We start from the raw sequence: 20425 nt of genomic DNA, 5'->3' as shown, positions 1-20425 counted from the left end.
GGCGGAGGATCGGTCTGGCCCGGGGACAAAAAAGTCTCCTCGATGCAAGTGTGCCGTGTAACAGGAATAAAGATGATATAGAGGCAGCCGTTAGTGCTTTCCTTTTTATCCGAGGGGCCGACAGTAGCCTGACTGTCAGATGTTGTGCCCCCGGTTGCTGGGGACATCATTTGATAGCGGATCCACGGCGACGGGAGGATCGGTGTTGGTGGTCCACGGTGGCGACTCGAAACAATGAATTTACTTCATAAATCTCAATTCAGCCGGGTCCACTGGCCAATTAAACTTAATCTCACCGACCACCGCCGTGGGGCCATTTGCCTAAGACGTATCGACGTTGATGCCGAGGGAAACGACAGCCACCGTTCGACACGGCTATAATTGCTCTTCTCGACAAACAGATTACGCTGCCCAGTCCTTCTGCGCTTTTTCTATCGAGGCATGAATCTATTCGCACTATGGAAAGCGAACTGATTCCTACAAACCGCTAGTTAGTAACATTGCATGTACTATTCGTGTCCCACGACAACTCACCTATAAAGCATTAGGTGCAATGCTTTTCAAGAGACTTCTCCTGGGAATAGAACAGTACTCCTTTCTCTCAACGTTGCATAAACGAAGTAATTGCAGTAGCATCACCCCGCAATGGTCCAATGAGTAACCATCAAGATCGTGAGAGCACGTGTACCGACCCAATTCACGGATACCGATAAAACGTCACGTCGCTAATTAACTTGAGTGAAATTGCTGGGAAGGACACTCCCGTGGTCGGTGATTGCCGTGTTAGGACAAGGTTTACAGATGTCCTCGAGGCGCTCGATGGCACTGGCCAGCGATGCCTACCACCAGGACGATGGCAAAACGTTTCGTAATTGGTGGTCGCTTTTGGAAGACTCCGAGAGTCTTGGAGGAGCAGCCGACCCAAAAGTCTCGGGCCACTTATGCGAATGCAGCCGCTTGGGGAAGAGCCCTTTCTAGGAAACCGTCTTCTTGGACTCACTTCCATGGAAGCCGCTCCCGTATTCGCGACTCGTGGGACACGCTCGTCACTGGCTTCTCTGACGCGGAAATTAGAAACATGCCGATCACACGTGTTACGCTGCCCCCTTCTCGCCCTGATTTCTGGGTAAACTTTCGTCGAGATGGATTCACAATTCAGAGAGAATCTGATAAATTAGCTTGGGGAGAGTTAAGCAAGTTTTAAAGGTTTCTTTTCTGAGCCATTTAAAAAATCATTTGACTCGTTTCATGGGCTCTAATCTGCCTAATTAGTCTCTAGGTTTCTGTGAAGAATTAGTAAAGGTATTCTATTCTATCTGAGACTGAAAAATTTGATCTGAGATACGTGTGAATAATCCTTGAGAAAATGGTTGCACGAACTCGATCAAATGGTATATATTTCCGGAGTACAGTGGAAATATTACATGTTAGCGTGAAAGCAAGGTAATATTTGTAACGTAATGAAAGAAGAGTTATCTAAATAGCGTATGTAATTTCTGTGATTAGGATTCATGAGGGAAAAGCGTGGCAGTAGCTCGAGGCTGGCAGGGATAATTAATAGCTTAATTTCAACCTATCAGGAAGTCATTTCTCACGCGACCGCCGGCGACGTGCGTTTAGAGCTCGGTAAATGTCCACTTTATAGTCTTCGTCACCCCGAGGATATGCATTTCCGAAAAGTGTCTGTGCAATCTATGCGCTCTACTGAGAAAATATTTTATAACCTCACCGTGCTGTATTTAATGTTCTAATTACAATTATTCACACTGGAACGGTCGTATAAATGTCGGAAAAAATGTTAGTTCCAGGCGTTCGATAAATTTGAGGCAGGCTAATGCAGACGTAGCTTCTCGAGGATCAAATTGAAAAATCAGCCTCGATACGCCACCCACGTAGAGCCGGCATCGAGCTCGGGGAACTTTCGGTTTCAGTCGTTATCTAATCGGTCCTTTAAGCGAAATTCTTCCGCGAATATAACCGACACGAGTCGGCGCTTTTGGCAGGCCACGAAATTAAGATGTATCGTCGAAATCTGGTGCGGGTAATTTGCATCCGTCGCGACGCCTACGCGCCTTTCCGCCTCCGCGCTCAGGCCCACCCGTCTGCGGCCCAAACACACCCATTCGTAGCCTATTCGATTGTTCAGCAAACTCTTTAAAACCTCGACCGCCCTGTCAGCCTTGACTGCCCGCGCACACGTGTACGTGTCCCGTGATTTTTGCTCGTTAAATTGCTCCGCGTAGCTCCCACCCTCTGGTAACGTCCTGTGAAATATGAATTATCTATTCTTAATTGAATTCGTGTTGGTTTGGAGGTAGACACTCGTGGCAAAAATCTGAAATATATTCTACTTACCTAATATCGAAGTTTCAAGTTTGGAAATGGATAAGTTTTTGTCTGTAGGTGTTCTTGATTTAATTTTTTATTCAGGATGTCACGTAAATTGCAATAGGACGTTGGTTGTTCCGAAACGAACGCGTAGGACAGCTGAAATCTGTGCAGTAACAACCGGAAATTCTCGGCGTCTGGTGGCAAGATGTGCACGTGTCATCGTCCAATTCGTGCCGTGATTTTTGCACGTAGAGCACGCGTGTCTCGCGGCGGAGGATCACGATTAATAGGGCGATCAACGTGATGTTTCGTGACGGATTTAAGAGCGGACGAATTTAGAGGGACGCTGTGCTACGTCACGGCACGCCGCGCCGCGAACACGCTCGATTTTATTCTCATTTTTATCTCCGTGCTCCGTGACCAATCGTCGCGTGACGGTCGCCTCGTCTTCGTCCGCGTAAGCACAAAGAAACCATAAATAACGCGGCGAATTTAAAAGCGACGCGGTAGTAAAGTGGAATTGACTGTACTCCGCTCTGAGAACCGACTCTCCTCTTGATTGTTTAATTAGACCGCGCACTTGTGCTTTAATTGTCAAGGAAGTAATTATTTACGCTTAGAGACACGGGGAATAAAATAAAATATACAAGGTGATACAGTGTTGAAGGTCAGTCGATCTAGTAGCGATAAGAGGTGACGAAAGAAAACGTGTTTAATTTATTAAACCTAGGGCTGATCCTAAAAATTTAGATTTTTGACACCTATACATTGTCTGGCTGAGAAGAGAACTTTCTACTTACAGTTTTATTAAATTAACGATTCATGGAGTGAATTACTACTAGCTTTTACTCATCCGTCTATACCTGTGAATCATCTTGTAGAGTTGTTAATGGCTGCCGCATATTTTAAAACTAGAAAGGAAAGGTCGGTTTCAATCGTGGGTATTCGTAATGCGCGCAATTAATCCAATTGTAATTTCTCTTGTCATTCTCGAGAGAAGATCCTATCTGGCGGATTAATACGCGAGCGATCGCGAGGCAATCGAATTAGCTGTGTTGCATCTGGTTGCACACTGATCTCGCAACGCTTCTCTTGACGCGCGAACGAGGAAGTGCAAACATTGAACGTGCGCGGCGCAATTAGAATTCAATTTATTTGAGAGGTTAAACGCTCACTGGCTACTTCCTTGCTAATAAATCTTGATTTGTTTATCCACTTAATTGACTACGTTTTCGAATAGCGAAACGACTGTTGAAGTACGTCTATGGAAACCCTAATGAGAGTATTAGAATCCACTTATTGTTAGCTGAAAAAGTTGCCGTGACCAATGTACTGAATAGTCAAACATATCCTTATGAATACAAAATGTATGACTTTGTAAAGGTGTTAAATGCAATAATTCCGTACCTCAGAGCCAGACTGAGTCAAGTCCATTTTTTTCAAAATCAAAATCGATAATAGGAATTCAGTTAAATTATGTTATAAGTGAAAGAAATTGAACAGTATAAATTACTTCAAATACTATGTTAAATTGGCTCACTCCTATAACACGTGCTCGGCGCGCCAAAAAATAAAGATCGAAAGAGTCGATAGGTCGCACAATTTCGCACTAAATTGTAGTACGCGCACTCGTACGCGCCAGTGCGTCCAACCTCGTCTCCGTTTTCGACGAGGTGAGGGACGATTAACCCCCATGAATGCAATCTTCGCGAGTCCAATCCGACGATAGAGTGGTGGCGGGGTTCGGGTGGGTCGATTTTATGGCGCAGCCAATACACGATGCGCGTGCACGGGGTACGTAGGCGCGGATACGTGCCTGCCTGGCAATCCCTCATACGTTATATTAACACATTAGGTCCGCTCGCGTGCCAAAACCCCGTAAGCCGTAAGTAACAATAAGTAAAGGGCCGTAGCCCCCTCTCGACGATCGAGAGATGAGGATCGAAGAGGAGGGGGTCTCGAGGGAGGGTTCCAAGCCTGGACACGAATACACGAGCTACGTACTCGCTTGCCGTTCCATGTTCTTCCGTTTCGGGGAACGACAGACGTCACGCCAGCCACTGGTCGCTTTTCCTTCCCGGATTTCGAGAAATTGTGACCTGCTGGTAACGAGGGTTTTTAAGGCTTAATACTTGAAACCGAGGAAGGGTTCAAAAATGAAGACGCTCAGCTGAGTACCACCGCTGTGTCCTTCAGTCGATCGGAATTCAAATTGGCTCAGAAATCAGTGCCCGAGGGGCACCATCGTGTTCAAATTACTTCGTTTCGCGCGAGTGGACGTGACTCGGAGCAAAAAGCTCGAAAATTATCGTGTCGTGTTTTGAGGACTCGTTGCATCTACTCGGTGCAGCCGGCTAATGCACCTGCCGTTGATACTCGAGGAATCATTCGCTTCTAATTTTTCGGTTCATGTGCTCTGCAGTGGTACTTGCCTGAATTGCCATTCGCGACCACCGTGCAGGATTATAATATTTGAATAAAGGTTTGGAAGGAGAGTTCGAAATATGGTCGAACGATCGACCGTTGGAGTGATCACTTTTTACAGTGGCGGTAGAAAAACAGTGGTTGAGAACCCCTTTGACCACACGCACACTCCTCGGTGGCTCCAATTAAGCGGGCAACATTAATTTCAACCACCCGGTCCGACCCCGCGGTTATCTCCTTCTCTCCTGCACCCATCGTTTAGTCGACCCTCTCCTTCTTCCTGTCCCTGCCTCTCTTTCCGACTTCCTCGCGCGAGCCCTATCCTCGTTCCCCTATTGCCCTCTACGCTATTCGCTTCCACCCGTTCTTCCGCACGCACACACGCGATAACGCGCGTACACGTTCTCTGTTGCATTTAGCCCTCGCGAATAAGTGGACGTCGATGCTTTAATGCAATATCGTAATTGATTGATTATTAGCCATTTTTTACATGGATTTCGCAGTCTGAAGCACCTTGTCAGCGTAACAAGTCAATCAAACCGCACATTAGCGATTATGCAAGAAACACTTCATCCCGGTAATCGGGCGTTAATATAGTATGCAAATTATGTCGAGTGAACCGAGTCGGTGGAAGCTGATTCAGGTTGAAGCAGTAATGTTCAGCGGCAATTTTACCCGAGTCTATCACGACCAGACACATTTTCCTTGCCTTTTCGTGACGACTCTTTCCCAGGTCTTTTAAGTGGAATCGTTTGAATGAAAGGACTTAATAAGTGCAAAAACCTCTCCAGCGTCTTTTACCTCAATTTGTTCATGCGTTTTCTTACTTAATTGACTGAACTGCACGCAGGAGCGTTATCGCGGGAAACAGTGGATACAAGAACAGCACATTGTTCCGCAGAGGAAAAAAGATTTTCGCGAGGTCGCCTTTCCAGGTGTCTCTTCTTGCGAGCGCTCCTCGAGAATCGTTTGTTGTTCCAACGAAACTTCTATATTTATCCATCGACCGAACGAAAGCCCCGTATTTGTTTCCATTCCCGTATTCTACTCCGTCACGTCTCATTCCGGTTTTCTGGCTCTTTTTCTGCCCACTGTCCTGCTCCCTGCCCTCGTTTCCCGTTCCCCCGTTTCTTCCTGTGCTCTCCGTCTGTCTGCTCGCACACCAGACGAGGCTAATACTCGCGATTTTCAGCGTATGTACTCCGCCCGCTAATTCGCCCCGAGCTTCTGTACACAAGCAGAAGTGGTTTACTTTGCCGCGGGATCGACTTCCTCGCCACACGCTACGCGAACCGAGAGTATCTCCTTTTCATAAGAGCCAAGATGTTGTGCCAGCGGAAGGCTCCGAGTGGCTGCGATATTTTTGAGGCTCTGGTGTCACACATTTGAGCCAGTGAAATTTTTAGAAGGTCTGTAGAAGACAGAACATGTTACAGTATTGATGTGCAGCTTCTTGTAAAAGACTCGTAATGAAATCTGAATTTTAGTTCTTCCCAATACACAAGGACCTCCTGATTTTTTCATTACGTATTAGATGTTAAAAGTCTCCTCAGAGCTCAATCTAGCCGTCATCCTCCCTCATGCTTCAGCGAAGACAGTAATTTGGTACCAAGTTCCTCGGTGGATACTTGTGGAAATTGCCTTCCCTCATTCCTTCCCTGCTGTTGCCCTTCCAGAGTCGAATAGGGGAATGTCACGTTAGGTTCTTAGACAGGATGACGTTTCTAATGCGAAACTGAGGAATTAGAACAGTCGCACTGTCTAATGAGATACTAATTGCACAGCATTCCCCCAGTACTGACCTGACGGAGGATCAGATAAGCCAGCTTGTGGTCGAGGGAAAGTGAAACGCGAGCGATATATTCGCGAGATTCGACGAAAACCCTGCATTGCCGAGTCGAGAAGTAACCGTACCTTTACTTGAAAGATCTATCGATCGAACGTCGCCGACAGATCGACGCTCGTGCAACAAAACGCATGGACTATAATTAGCTAAGACGCAAGCAAGAATATAAGTTAGCTTTATAATTCTATGGACGATATGAACGTCGACTTGAGCTTTCAGATTAATTTTTTTTAATATACTGTCTGACATTACCATGCAAATTATTTAAGGTAAAATGCAATGCCGTGAGCTGTAGCTAATTTGCATAGCAAGCGTAAGAAAGGGTGTCCGTCTGAAGAGTTTAACAGCTCAATTCATTAACGTAATAATCGAGCAGACGAACAATCCGTCTTCGAATCTGACTCCCTTTCCTCCCACAAATTAGAGGAATTCCTAATTTCCAGTACTACTAATTAACCAGTGCCACTAATGGGATTACCGATTCGCGTGTAACGCGATAAATCACGTCCGTTTCACGCGAAGCCACGGCGCCGCCGCGCTCTGCCTCTCTGGGCAGACATTTTAATGAAAACGTTCGAAAGAATCGCGCGAAACCATCTCGGCTTCGTTCATCGGACCAGCCGCGTAATTACAGACAGATTGCGCCGGTATCGTCTGACTAATAGAAGAGCGAGGATGCGCGTTCACGATCGACCGAACCCCTCTCGAACAGTCGCTTCGCGATCTTGTCGGTTTTCGAAATTGCAGTAAATGGATCGTGCTGAGGAAAGCGTGAATCACGAATATCTTCGGTCGCTCGTTACCTGATGTCTCTAATAGACACTTCGTACGTTCAATAGGTGCTCTAGCAAAAAGGCAGGAGAGCACGCGATCCTCTTCGATTTCTAACTTATTAGATATATCGGTCTCAGTAGCTAATTTACTAATTAGACTTGTTTGGGTTATGTCAATCATTGATGATTAGAGTCTCCACTTAATGCAGAGGTCACGACCTGAGTGTTTCTTGAACACCTTTGAACAGGTTCTTAGTCCGTCCTTAGTAATCACAGTAGCGTGTCTGACTAGCGATGAACTCTGAGTCTGATTCTACTGGGCCATCGATTTTCGAGCTTTCTACTTTCTGCAATTCTGCTTCTGGGTCATGCATTCTGTTCTAATTCTACTTTTAAAGTGTGAAATTGGATGTTTATTTACTACATCACCACAGAACAATGTGGGCATTGTCGTGGCTGGACACTGATTGATCTCAAGGGGGAAAGATTACTGAATTGCTCTCCCAGGGACGATATTTCTTTAGTCACGGTAGTGTTACTTGCAGTAGATTCGTGGAAACGCGAAAGCGGGAGGAACATCGCTCGATGACAGTCGAGTAGTGTCTCTCTGGTGATTTGTAATTGTAAACGCGCTTAAATGATCGAATGACATGTGTAAATGTCTACAACAAACGCGGGGAATTACAGGATACTTGACTCAATGACGGTATGTTTAATTGATTAATTGGTAATTAACGCCATATCATGGAATCGAGCTTATCTAATAAAAAATGAGGCACCTCTGCTATTGTTTCCTTTTATGAACGCGTGCATAATTTCATGCTTCTCAATTATCGTAATAATCGCTCTTAATTTCACCTCCTGTGTAGCTAACTATTTTAAATCCATCTAGTGGCTCGCATAAATGAATTAATCATTAGAAGCGCTTATTAAGGCTCCTTTTATCGTTGAAAGCCTATAATTATTATTAGCAACAATCCGCAAAAAAGCTGAAGCCACTTCGTGGAAACTCCAAGTGTTCTCGTTACGCTGTTGAAGAATCGTAATCCATAATCCAGGTGTCGTTGTACATCCGTCTGATTTTATGAGTGAACACCGCCCTGCTAAGCTGAAGATCATTGCAAACGAGGTTTACAGTATCGTGGGAACGACTATCAGCCGCCGTAGAATGGACAGGTATTCATCGTCCATGGCGAACCGTAATCGCTATCGATGATGGTTATTAATATCAAGCTGGGCAACTCGAACCATGATCAACGATATCCACGTCGTACGCATTATAGTTTAGAAATTGTTCGATTCATGGGGCTCTAATACCATTTCAGATCAGAATTGATCGCTTAGAACAATATGAAAATTTCGATAATTGGACTCTACGTTACTTAGAACAATGCACGATTAAGCAACCGTAAGTTTACGCAGGAAAGGAAAAGGCTCGAGCACCTTGAAGTTCCTTAGCTCAGAGGGTAGCGAAAGGAAGTGAATGATTCAATCCGATACGGTGATCGCCTCGATATTTCTTTTATCCAAGACCTCGGGAGGACTAATTAAGCACCAATTGAAATTTTATAATACAATCGGCCATAGGAGGCAACGCGGGAATTGCTTGCACGTTAACTGCCCTATTAAGATGTGATCTCGATGCTAGAAACACGAGTTCGATTATCTGGTATCTTCGTTCGAGGATCAGATGGTTAGATACGGAGCATTGATACCGATTATCGTGACGATCGACGATCCAACGCGATAACGCCGCGATTCAGTGTAATAATTAATAATAACAATGTGCCCTTTCGATACTCGCCGCGGAACAATGTATAACATCGAACGCGTTGCGCCGTGAATTATGTGCGCTCCGGGTGCAGATACTCTAGTTGTTCCCTTATCTGGTATCTTTGTTATCTCACCACGGGAGAGATGAATATCGTGGTCGGCGACGAAAGATCAGCAGACTGAATGCACGACCGCGGGCCAATCGATGCCAATGATACTGTCTATTTTTAACAGTATCGCCACAGCAGAGATTGAATAGCGCTGGACGGGCGACAAATGATGATAAGAGAGATCATTCGCGCTGACTTATTAACCCTTTGATTCCTGGAGTGCCCTCTGCAACGAATGGTTATGGGAACTTTTTTTTAGATACAATGATTCATCTGTAACAGAGATGAACTCTGTTCTTCTATTCTCGTTTTTAATCGTAAAGGCACAGGAAATTCGTCCTGATATGTGGAGTGCTCTTCGCAATAAATGGTTATGGAAGGCTTATTAAGATGCATCCATAATGATTCATCTTTAATAGAGATGAACTCTTTTCTTCTATTCTCTTTTCTAGTAATATACCTAGCCACAGGAAATTCATGTTTAATACGCACTTAATCGTTCCTCCCGCAATTCCACCGCGAACAGAATCATAAGCAGCGAGGACCGACGTGGAAGGGTAGTCGAACGTGAGCGTACCGGAAGAACCGGCTCCATCGAGGAGCAGCGCCAGGAATGAAGTCATTAATCGTCTTTTCGAGCAATATATTATTCGCGAATTTCCATTTCTCATTATTCTTAATGCGTTGCACGTCACGGGGCCCACGCTAAAGAGCGAAATGATTTCACCCATCGGCTGATACTCTTTTTTCCTCCGCGACGACTCTTCCACCTTGATCGTTTCATGAATATCAATCGGGGGTCGATGAAGTTGCATTCAGCGAATATAATAGCGAAGCTGCGTTAAAGGGAAAATAACTTCAGAATTACATTAACAGCGCGTGAGAAAAGAAGACACACAGAAGCGGCAAGAGCATTAACAGTTTATGCTGAGAGGAACTTTAGAGGCTCGCTTTCGTCAAAACGAACGTCCTATCGAATTCATTCAGTTAACGGGTGGTCAGCAAAACAAGAGGGTTGCCAAGAAAGAACGATCGAGGCAGAGAAAGACAGGCGAGACCGCGCCTTAATGGAAACGAGCTAACGATCCGTGGAAACGTAAACGCAGTCACGTACTTGCGGGTAACGATCAACGAGTGACCAATCAATGGTCATTATTTATGGTTATTGGTATGGCTACAGGCCACGGCTACTTTTCGTACGATTCCATGGGTCTTGCGAACACCTTAACGAGTGAGACCAGGAAAAATGTGGCCAGAGCTCGTAATCAACGAGCGCGTAAAGCGAACGAAACGTTTCGAATTCGCTCGCGGATTCCGCTCGCAGTCCCACGGTCACACGGTGCCCCGATCCGCTCGAGCGCGTTATTGTCGCTCCTTCGAGGATTCGGAACGCCGGCAGGTTCCTTTTTGCCCAGGAATTTCGATTGGTCTCGACTCGCCTGGGCCAAATCCTCGAAGAAGTATCCGAGAGCGATGAAGCGTCCAGATGTTTTCTGTATTCGCATTAGGAAACTAAGATAAGACAGCCACCCTTTTTGTCGAATGCTATGGTTATTCAATTACGCCCTTCGGAATACTAATAATCATAAGGCGTCGCTGAAGAAATCGATTCAGCAATTAGGAAACACGCTTCGCTTCCTTGATTGATTACGCGCGTAACGACGCAAAGGAAGAAGCAAGCGCACAGAGAATCGTAAATCATTATCGTCGTTACATTAATTGACGTTAGGGCCGATGAGAAAGGCGCGACAAGCGGAGTTTTTTCGCCGCCGTTTTATCGCGAAACGAGCGACGCACGCGAGAATGGGTAATTGATTATTATTAATGAAATCTTTGTCAACGATCATGCTTTTTAACCGGTGTGTTTTTTCTTTTTTGTTCTCAGGACGAAGTAAGTAACGACCCACGACAGTTAGAAGGCCGTACAGAGTCGAGAGCTAGGCGAGACTAATGACGAAATGGCATCAGAGAACGTGAGCTTTTCCGAGGCCATTACTATCGCAGACGCTTATTGTGGGAGCTTGCAGCATCCGTCGACTCCCTCGATCGATCCGTCCCGATGTCCATCCGCACCAGTTTCCTCGCCACGGTCCCTCGCTCGTTGGTATTCGACCTGCAACGTGCCACAGATTTCACCCATTAGCTCCGAACTCCAGCGACAACAGCCAGTCGATTACTCAAAAATCCCGGCGCATATTCCCACGGTGTTCTAGCCGCGGCAAAAACCGCGAGGCGGTGAACGAAATCGCGAGAGCGGGAGACCTCTGGCAAAGAAGAGGTCTTAATTCCTCGAATGACATTTCACTCGTTAGCCGACCGCGTTTCCCGTTCCTTTCCGCGAAAGCTCGGAGCAAAAACGACATCTAATCGGCGGTGGAAAACGACGAGCCCTCCCCTCCGTTCGACATAAATTACGTTAAGATCTGGGTCAGAAGGCTGCTCCCCTCCCTCCGTCGTGGAAACCTCGACGACGCGACGGATACGAGCGATCCTCTTGTCTCGGATAACGAGACCCGATCCGACGCGTATTCAGCCTTAAAACTGTCAATCCGCGGATCGAACTCGGTGAAGGCTCGACGAGAGAGCGCTCGTAATTCTCGAGAATCGAGAATGACTGGAGAGAAGTCGGGAAGGCCGGTCGGTCGGCCGTGTCGACACGCTTAGCCTCGTTTGTCCCGAGTAATGGCCGTAGTCATAACTCAGCCGCGACTCGAGTCCGAGTCTGATAGGGTCTGAGCCGACTCGAGTCATTTCTACTTGCTCCGCGTGACGCTTGCACCGCGAACGAGCGAGCGGGATGGATCAGATTCACGGAAACGACAAGTCGATCTAGTCTCTTCTCCTGAACGATCGCGCAGACCGAATATCGGTTTCAATCGTTCCAGTAGCTTCCACGGGAACGTGGCCCTTGATTGGTGCCCCGAGGTTCCAGCTCGGGAAGACAGGCATTGGATGACAAGTCGTAGATCCGTCGATGCTCTTTGTTACGCGAAACGAAAGTCCGCTGTTCTCGTATTCCAGCGGGAGGAGAATGCGCCTCGCTTTTTGCTCGCGACTGACGTTTCAATCTTTTCTGCATTTCGCTCGACTTGTCCTGCTTTTTTACGTTCCTCTGCTTCACAAAGTATCTTCATGACTCAGTGATCCCGAGAGGAGGTTTTCTGCTTACTTTCACCTCGGTCTTCACAGTTCAATCTTCTTGGGATCTCCGGAAATCGATTCGATTCAATTTATTCGTGCGAATACTTGGACTAGAAGGCTAAAAAGTGACAATAATTTTTAATCCTCTCGTTGGACTGTAACGCGATCCATCAGTCGTGGGAATGACAACTATTCAATTGCAATTGCTGGTACATGAATTAGGGGACACGGGGTGAGGTGCCCGAGAAATTTTGTTGCAAGTTTTAACTGCATCTATGAATACCAGAAATCATTAAGTCGGCATTCCCAAAGCGTATTCTCGAGTATCCTGGATTGCTTCAAATACACTTAATTAAAAATTGCTTTCATAGAAGACTGGCAGAAGAATCTACAGTACTGCCTTTTAATTTCACTGCACTTAACGTCTCGCTATAATTAGAGGTTTATACGACCTTGGAAGACCCTGAGTCTTGACCCATACACAGCTTTCCCAAACTACAAATTCCACCCAAGACCTAAGGTTTCCCATTCGTAGAACCTGGAAAACCTCCCGTGGCGAGCGTCTTCAATTACTTGCCTTTCCTTCCACGCAGGGGAGCCAATATTTTAATAAGAACCGAGTCACAGTGGCAAACGAGCTCGTTCCATGTACCATCTGCTCCTCGGCGAACGGTCTTGCTCGCGTCGTTAAGGCGGTAACCGCGCTTACGTGGCTAATCGGTGGAAATTGACCGAACTGCGTCTCGACGACGGCACCGGGGCCCTAACGACTTAACGACGCGCACCATCCTTCCTGCCATCGTTCCACTTTGCCCGTCGTCGTTTCCGACCACCGACACGATGGTTATCGGCAGTAAATTTGCCGGCGCTGATTTAGCGCGACACTTTGATCGGCGATCGCGGGAAGCGACGACAAACGGCGCGGATCCCGTCCCGACGATTAAATACGCGGATTCATGGGCGTAAAGCGATTTTCCCGCGTTATGCTCGTGCATCGTGTACCACGGAGATAATTTCATTAACTGTGATTTAGAGAAACGACCGGCGACGCGGTAATTGAAAACAATAATGAAACCTGTCGCGCGGAAATCGATGGCCGTTAATTAGAATTGATAATTACGAGCGACGCTGGCGACACGACCGCGGGACCGTGTAAACGCGGCCCTCGCGTCTGCGGAATTGAGTAACCGTCTCTGTCTGTCGATCAATTTTTCCTGCCTCTTAATCGATTTCTGCGAGAACGTCGAGGGGAATCGATTCATTGAAACGTCCAGTTGTGAATATCGGTCGACGGCCTCGATAGCTCAATCCGTCAGGCCGTAGTTACATAGCTGGCAGGAGACTCGAATTTCTTCGTTTCGAAATAAATTCCATCGTTTTTCTTCTCGACAATCGGCGATTAGATTCCGCTAGAAACTCGGCTGATAGTTTCGTTGCAACGATAAACATTCCATGCCACGGGACACCTGCGCTGTTGCAAAAATATAGCCGTGTCTTTTAGATCGCCACTCGAGCAGTTTTGCTCGCCGTTTCTCAAGTATGATCCAGCACCTGTCCCACTTCGTCGTCGAGCTCCGCTCGGTTACACAGTATCGTTAATGAATTCTTAGTGTCTCCCCCCGCTCGAGCTCCTCTGCCGTTTCGAAGCCGTCGATGCTTGGCAGACGTAATTAAAAGGAACGTGACGGGCAAGTTTAGTGGCGCTTTAAGAGCAGGTCGGATCGTTGCACGTACCACGACGCAATTCATAGTCGTACGACTCACTTCGCGCGGCCCTCGACGATCGTTCCCCGATCGGGTCCACCTAGACCAGGTAACGCGTGCTCCGCGTCGATTCTTCGGCCTCAATGGCCTTTAAGTGATCGTGAGGACGGAGATCCTGTAATTCGAGATCGTAAGTAAGATCGTATTAGGTTGGTTTGACTTTTTCGAAGCCTCTAGGTACAAGATCCATTACTGATCCAGTTTGGAGATGAAAATTGAAGATTCCTCGAGATACGGTTTTTTTCAAAATTCTTTGCTTAGAAGTATGCGTCAGGGGAATAGGGACGGTATGATGAAATTTTATTACAACCATTGACTCTTGATACGTGAGATCCAGCGACGAGATTAGTTTTCACCTATTCACCAGGGTTTTGCTTCGAAAGCAACATTCCATTGACAAATGTCACGCCAGGTATCCCTGCCAATCTGATATTTATACTGTGATCGAGGCATCAAAGAAATTAAATCGTATCCGATAAAATAGGTGATCCTCTTAGGAAGCACATTCTATTCTCCTTGCGATTGAGAAAAAGATCCAGAAACTCTGTCCAACCGAGTTTATGGCCGTTCTCCGCGACAGAGTTTTGCAAGAACGCTTGGCAAATTTATGTGGACTTGATACCAGAGCCAGTGCGTTCCTCTTACTCTCGCGCGGAGGAATCTGTAGGGAATGGGTCTCCTTTCGTAGCAACGGTAGGCTCGTTTCGACGTCTCATGGTCTATCAGAGACGCTCGACGATTTTCTCGGCATTTCCGACTTTGTTGCGACCGAAACTCGGTAGAGTAGCATTTTGAAACTCATATCTGCCGCGTCTCATTCACGGAACGAATAGCATGGCCGACCCGCGGCAAAAACCTGCGCAGTCCCCTGCAAGAAGCTGGCAATAAATTTCGATCGTGGCAAAAGAAGCTACGCGGCGAGTAAATTGAAAATTTCTTAGTCGTTTAAAGGGAGGATGATTTCGCTAAATCCTCGCCGCTGCGGGAGCAGAACGGATCTCTATCTGTCCTTTTTTCCGTCGGTCCCCGATTCTCGCGACAATCCAACGATCGGTTTCTGCCCCGATCGTAAGCAGGAATCGTGTCCCTTCCGTCTCGCTGCTCGCCCGCCACCGATACCAGTGCAATTAAAAGCAACGTGACGAGCGAGTCAAGCAGCAAAACTGAAACACCGATCAGGCGGTTTCTACGATTCGTTACGCAAAGGTTGCGCATTCAGGGGAAACGGCTGGAGGTAGGGGAGGTGGATCGTTGACTGTCATCCGGCTCAAGGATGGAACGAGAGGATGTCGTTCGTACGAAACGACGCGTCCTTCGGCGACAAAATGCTCTCTGGATTGTCGCCGTGATGACAGGACAATGATGAAGCAGTTTAATTGTTCCTCATCCAACCAGTTTTTCCGTCAATTGAATTACATCGATAAAATTCTCGGCAAGAAATAGATGGCCGCTGTGCGAAGCGTCTTTCCTTACAGAGACGGAGAAAGATAGACTGCAGAGTGCTCTCTGCTCTCTGTTGAACATCTGTTCAAGTGTACAGAGTACTCCAGAATTAACACACGTTACGTGGGACCTATTCGTGTGGAATGCTATTCTTTATTATTTGTATAGGTCTGGGAACTTACCAATAGATAGCTAGACACGTAGCTCTCATGGGAATAGATTGAGTAACTTGTACGAATTTACCAAATGATTCCACGATCACTACACTGTACTACACTGCACCACATTGCACTACACTACACTACAATAAATGCAGAATAGCAATGACTGTCTACGTTTATGTACGTACGTCCCTGATGCTCAACCATGGTTCTGCCTCCTCCAACATTTCTCATTTTCTCTCTTCTCAATAGTCATATAATCTGCCACATAGAAACCCTGGATCACAAGAAAAAATATTATTTCTTATTAGATACTCATTTCGACTGTTTCGAAGATCACCGTACAGCAAGTAGCACGAATTAATTTCGACGAAAACGAAGTCGAAGGAGGGTTCATTTGGAGCGGATGTTGACAGGGCTGACAGTGACTCGCGACGTTAATCAAGGGCGGCAGGTTAAAGAGAAACGGCGGAACAAACGTAGCCAGCCTGTAGCTGACGTCTAACTCAAGGATAGGTTGAGAGGAAATTAGTGTTCCTCGGCGGCCGCACGTTCTCGGTATGCGAGGTACTTTCGGGGATGTACTCTCTCGAGGCGAGAGGGCGTCTTAGCGTTATTGGTTTTACCCTCGAGACTCTGGCAGGAGGGAGGTGGGGGAGGGAGGGGTTGCTCCTTAAATGGAAGCCGAGGAAGACGGGGGAGAAGGTGGAAGCGGGCGGAAGGAGAGTCGAGAGAGCGAGAAGTGGGTTTCTGAATGCCTCTTTCCTGCCACCGACAACGAGACTACTTCGCTTAAGTAATTAGACTGCCGACCGTTCGTTACCTCAGTCGTTTCTGAAGAGGAGAACGAGAAGCTACCGGGGCTGCCTCTCTTCCTCCCTCCTTCGACGATGCTCTCAGCGTTTTGAATACTTTTGCCTTCTCGCTCCCGAAGAGAAGAATAATTCAAGGCTCCTGATCGCTTAACGAGATAGCCTTTTTTATGGATCCTAATTAGTATAGAAGTCGACCAAGTTTCGTTTTCCTCCGCTCATATTGAGTCCTTTCCTTTTTTCCTTTCACTCGCAAGAAACAGAGGCTTATTGCCATCAATAAAATAGAAACAGTAAACTGTCCAAGAATAACACTTCTAAGAGGCAAGTTAAGGCGAAGTTTACGATCGATATACTCAAGTAAGTTCGATCATCGTCCACGTGCAGTTTCCTCAATAAAGCACCGTTTCCGGCAGGCATAATCTCCTGCAATATTCCGCAACAGTTTCCAGGATTAGACGAGGACGAATCGACTCGAAAAGTTTCACGCTCAGGCGTCTACGAATCGATGTTATCGCCAGTAGAAGGAGCCAATCACAGGCTGGCAAGTAACTAACTCGGACCCTCCGCTCCGACGATGCTCGATCGCGCGGAACAAACTGCTTTTCCGATAATATTATTTAAAACCCTTCCATCCTCTGTCGATGATCCTTACTTTGAACGATCGCGCCTGGCAGAATGGCTTTCACCGCGAAATACGCACGTGCTAATTTACGATCCCCGCGGATTTTCTGTCAGACGGTTAATTTATGCTTCCTTCGTCGGCCTCCAGGCAGCCTGACTCGGACGACGATAAAGCAGTCTGATTAATCGTGAACACTGGCTACAAGTGTAGATATTATTAATACAAGTGTAGCGATCATTGGATCGTTTGTTTGCCACGCCTCTCTTATCAGATGTCGCTGCATGCAGATGCCAGACTGTTCAGCCTCGCGTGTAGACTCCCTCGCAACGATAATTCCGCTTTTCGTCGCGAATCCCATTTCTCCCCGATCGAGCATCCCGAGATCCATGGATAAGGATTTCTCCTGGTCGCGTGTCACTTGTTTATCTTCCAGCAGACACCCGCAACGTTAATACGCGCATATTTCGCGGGCTCTTCCGATTCGCGCGGACGGAAAGCTCGCAAATAAAGGCTCAACCGCGGATGATGGAGAACGGTGTTAAGCGGCTGGACGCTGGATTTCCGCGTAACGTCAAACCGACCAGATTAACCTGCCCGATAACACCGTTGTTGATCGTTACGATTTGATTTATTTGCAATTACAGTCGCGTTTGCAGCTTTGGAGCGACCCTCGCGGCGTTGCTGCTGCATCCCTGGACTCCGCGTCGCGTTTGTCGGCTGAATTATTAGCGTGGATTCGTGGAGGGAGTGGAAAATCCGGGATGATTCGGTGGGAGATATTGCGAGGTATTCTTGGACCCTTTCAGTAAGCAGATTTTCTGTTCAACTTGTATCATTTGAAGATGCTGCTTCTGTGATAAATAAATAGTCGACGCGATTAGGAATTGGAGATGGTAGAATATCGAGAGCACTGGCGAGTTGAATCGAGCTGACATTGCTTCCTGCACGCTTCATCTGCTATCATTCTGTAGATTATCTCGGATCGTAATACCCGGCCAAAGAAAGGGAGTTAATAATCGGCATCCGTTTATTGGATTCTAAGCTAGAATTAAAAGACCGAGGAGCATAGCTTGTGGCAAAGTGGATAAACTGTAGCGATTTGTGTACATGCTACTTGGTTGCTGTTCTCAAGACTGTTTTTTAGCCAACGAGGAACTTCCTGATTCGTTAAATCAGAGAGCTTGAAATTCTAATAGGGAGAGCAAATTAATACTTCCGCAGTATATGTTTCATTTTTCCATGCTCAGGGAATCGTGTGGAACAATCAAACGTTTGAAGGGTAATTATCATTTGAAATCGCGTCTTCCTGCGAGTTGCTCCGAGAATATAATAAAAAACCTAATTTCCTGCATATGTGCATGCAAGGCAATTATAATAGTATTTACGACGAAGGTATTAACGCCAGGAAGAGGTGCCTTCGTATCCTCTCTATTCGTTGGAGGAAAAGAAAGAAATGAATTTCGCAATTTTTGAAGGACCCAGATAAAATTTTCCACGTCGAGGTCAAAAATCCAGACGCAATTTTACTCGCCGATTTACGCGCTTCCCCCCATCTCTCCCGCGCTGATTCGCGAACACGTACCGTCCCGTGAGAAATAATTAATAATCCCCAGCACGCGTGCGTTCACGAAGCAGCTAAACGACGACGATTTCCAGCGCTGGCGCGGCTGGTGCACGCCATAATAATGCATTTGATTTACGATTGAGTTGTCGCTGCAAAGTCCTCGCGGAGTCCAGTGGAGTCCGAAGGACTCGCAGCAGCCTCGAAACGATAAACGCGGGAAGGACTCGCCACGGACGATCCTTCGTCCTCGGGAGACGTTTATTTCCTCTCGAGGAAGATGCCAATCGTTGACTCCTCCTAGCTAAAACTCCTTATTATGGAAGAGTCTACTGGCTAGTAGACGGTCTAGGGAAAAACGCTCAAGACGTGGTTAAACAATAAAAGTTGTCGTAAAGTTTGTCACAACGCGCGGCACCGACGGTTCGTTAATTTCTCAGATTTACAACCGCGTAAACTTGTTGAATCAATGTCTTCCACAGGCCACGGAAGGGTATTATGAATCGTTATGTAAAGCTAATCTCCGTTGGTTTACACACCGTTCGCGGCAACTCAGTTCGATGGAACGATCCAGGATCTATGTATGTTTCGGAAGAAGCAGGCTTGTATAGAATTTTATTGAAGCTGTAGATCGTCAAGGATGTCTGATCGACGGTCGAGACAAGATAATTAGCTTTGTCTCTTGCTATTACAGAATTTAATACTCGAATATGTCAGTTTGTAGTGGCAATAACTTGGCTAGAGGTATTCAAGCTACTATGTACGTACTAAGTCACCCCTTTATAACTAGGAATCACCCCTACTTTATTTTCTAAAACCTGTTCACCTGTGTCTTTCCTTCTGACGCATCGGCAGATAGCAGCTAACGTTAGGATCCTCCCGTGTTGCAGGTCCTCGCACGAGGAGGGTGAAAAGGTCAGACGGCCGCGGGAGCAGCGGCACCCCCGAGGAGAAGCGACCAAGGACAGCGTTCAGTGGCGAACAACTGGCGAGGTTGAAGAGGGAGTTCGCGGAGAACCGATATCTGACGGAACGGAGGAGGCAGCAGCTCTCGAGGGATCTGGGCCTGAACGAGGCGCAGATCAAAATCTGGTTTCAGAACAAGAGGGCGAAGATCAAGAAGGCCAGCGGGCAGAAAAATCCGCTCGCCCTTCAGCTGATGGCGCAGGGGCTCTACAATCACTCGACTGTGCCCCTGACCAAGGAAGAAGAAGAACAGGCGGCGGAACTTCAAGCGAAGTGACGACAATAGACCCAGTCGAGCAGTTCTACGTAAATTTTCTCAGCGAACTTTGCTGTTCCGAGATATCGCGAGAGTCGGATGGAGGAACTATTTCTTTCGCTTTGAATCGCGAGTGGTAGAGAGAAGAGTGTTGGTTGATTTGGGAGCGGAATCGAGACGTAAGTGTACGAAATCTAATTAGTTTTGAAAATTTGTAGCTTCTGAAAATTTGATTTTTCTCGTTCCTCCGTTACATTCCAAAAATGCAGCGATTCGTGATCTAAAAATCAGTCGGTTTTGTTACTTTGAATCAAGGTTATTTAACGAGTCAATTATCCAATAATCTGAAAAGTCAGAAGAGTCTGAAAGCTCGTAAATTACTGGAAGGTTGTATGAAATTTTATAGTCCGTCATTTTCTTTTTGTACGACCAGTTCAGG

At 46.6% G+C, this 20425-nt stretch overlaps 1 protein-coding gene across 1 annotated transcript in view; it reads left to right on the top strand.

The window, feature by feature from the left end:
• LOC143185688 (uncharacterized) overlaps positions 1–20149 on the top strand; it is a 62387-nt gene extending 42238 nt beyond the window's left edge. Inside the window, exons 2-3 of the mRNA XM_076388880.1 lie at positions 11143–11148; positions 19637–20149. Of these exons, the coding sequence (XP_076244995.1) occupies positions 11143–11148; positions 19637–20007 (377 nt within the window). The 3' untranslated portion in view covers positions 20008–20149. The remainder of the gene's footprint in view (positions 1–11142; positions 11149–19636) is intronic.
• Positions 20150–20425: the final 276 nt, after the last annotated feature.

This window comes from Calliopsis andreniformis, chromosome 12 (assembly GCF_051401765.1).
Source record: "Calliopsis andreniformis isolate RMS-2024a chromosome 12, iyCalAndr_principal, whole genome shotgun sequence".
Lineage (NCBI taxonomy): Eukaryota > Metazoa > Arthropoda > Insecta > Hymenoptera > Andrenidae > Calliopsis > Calliopsis andreniformis.
This window is presented reverse-complemented; position numbering and strand designations above follow the sequence as displayed.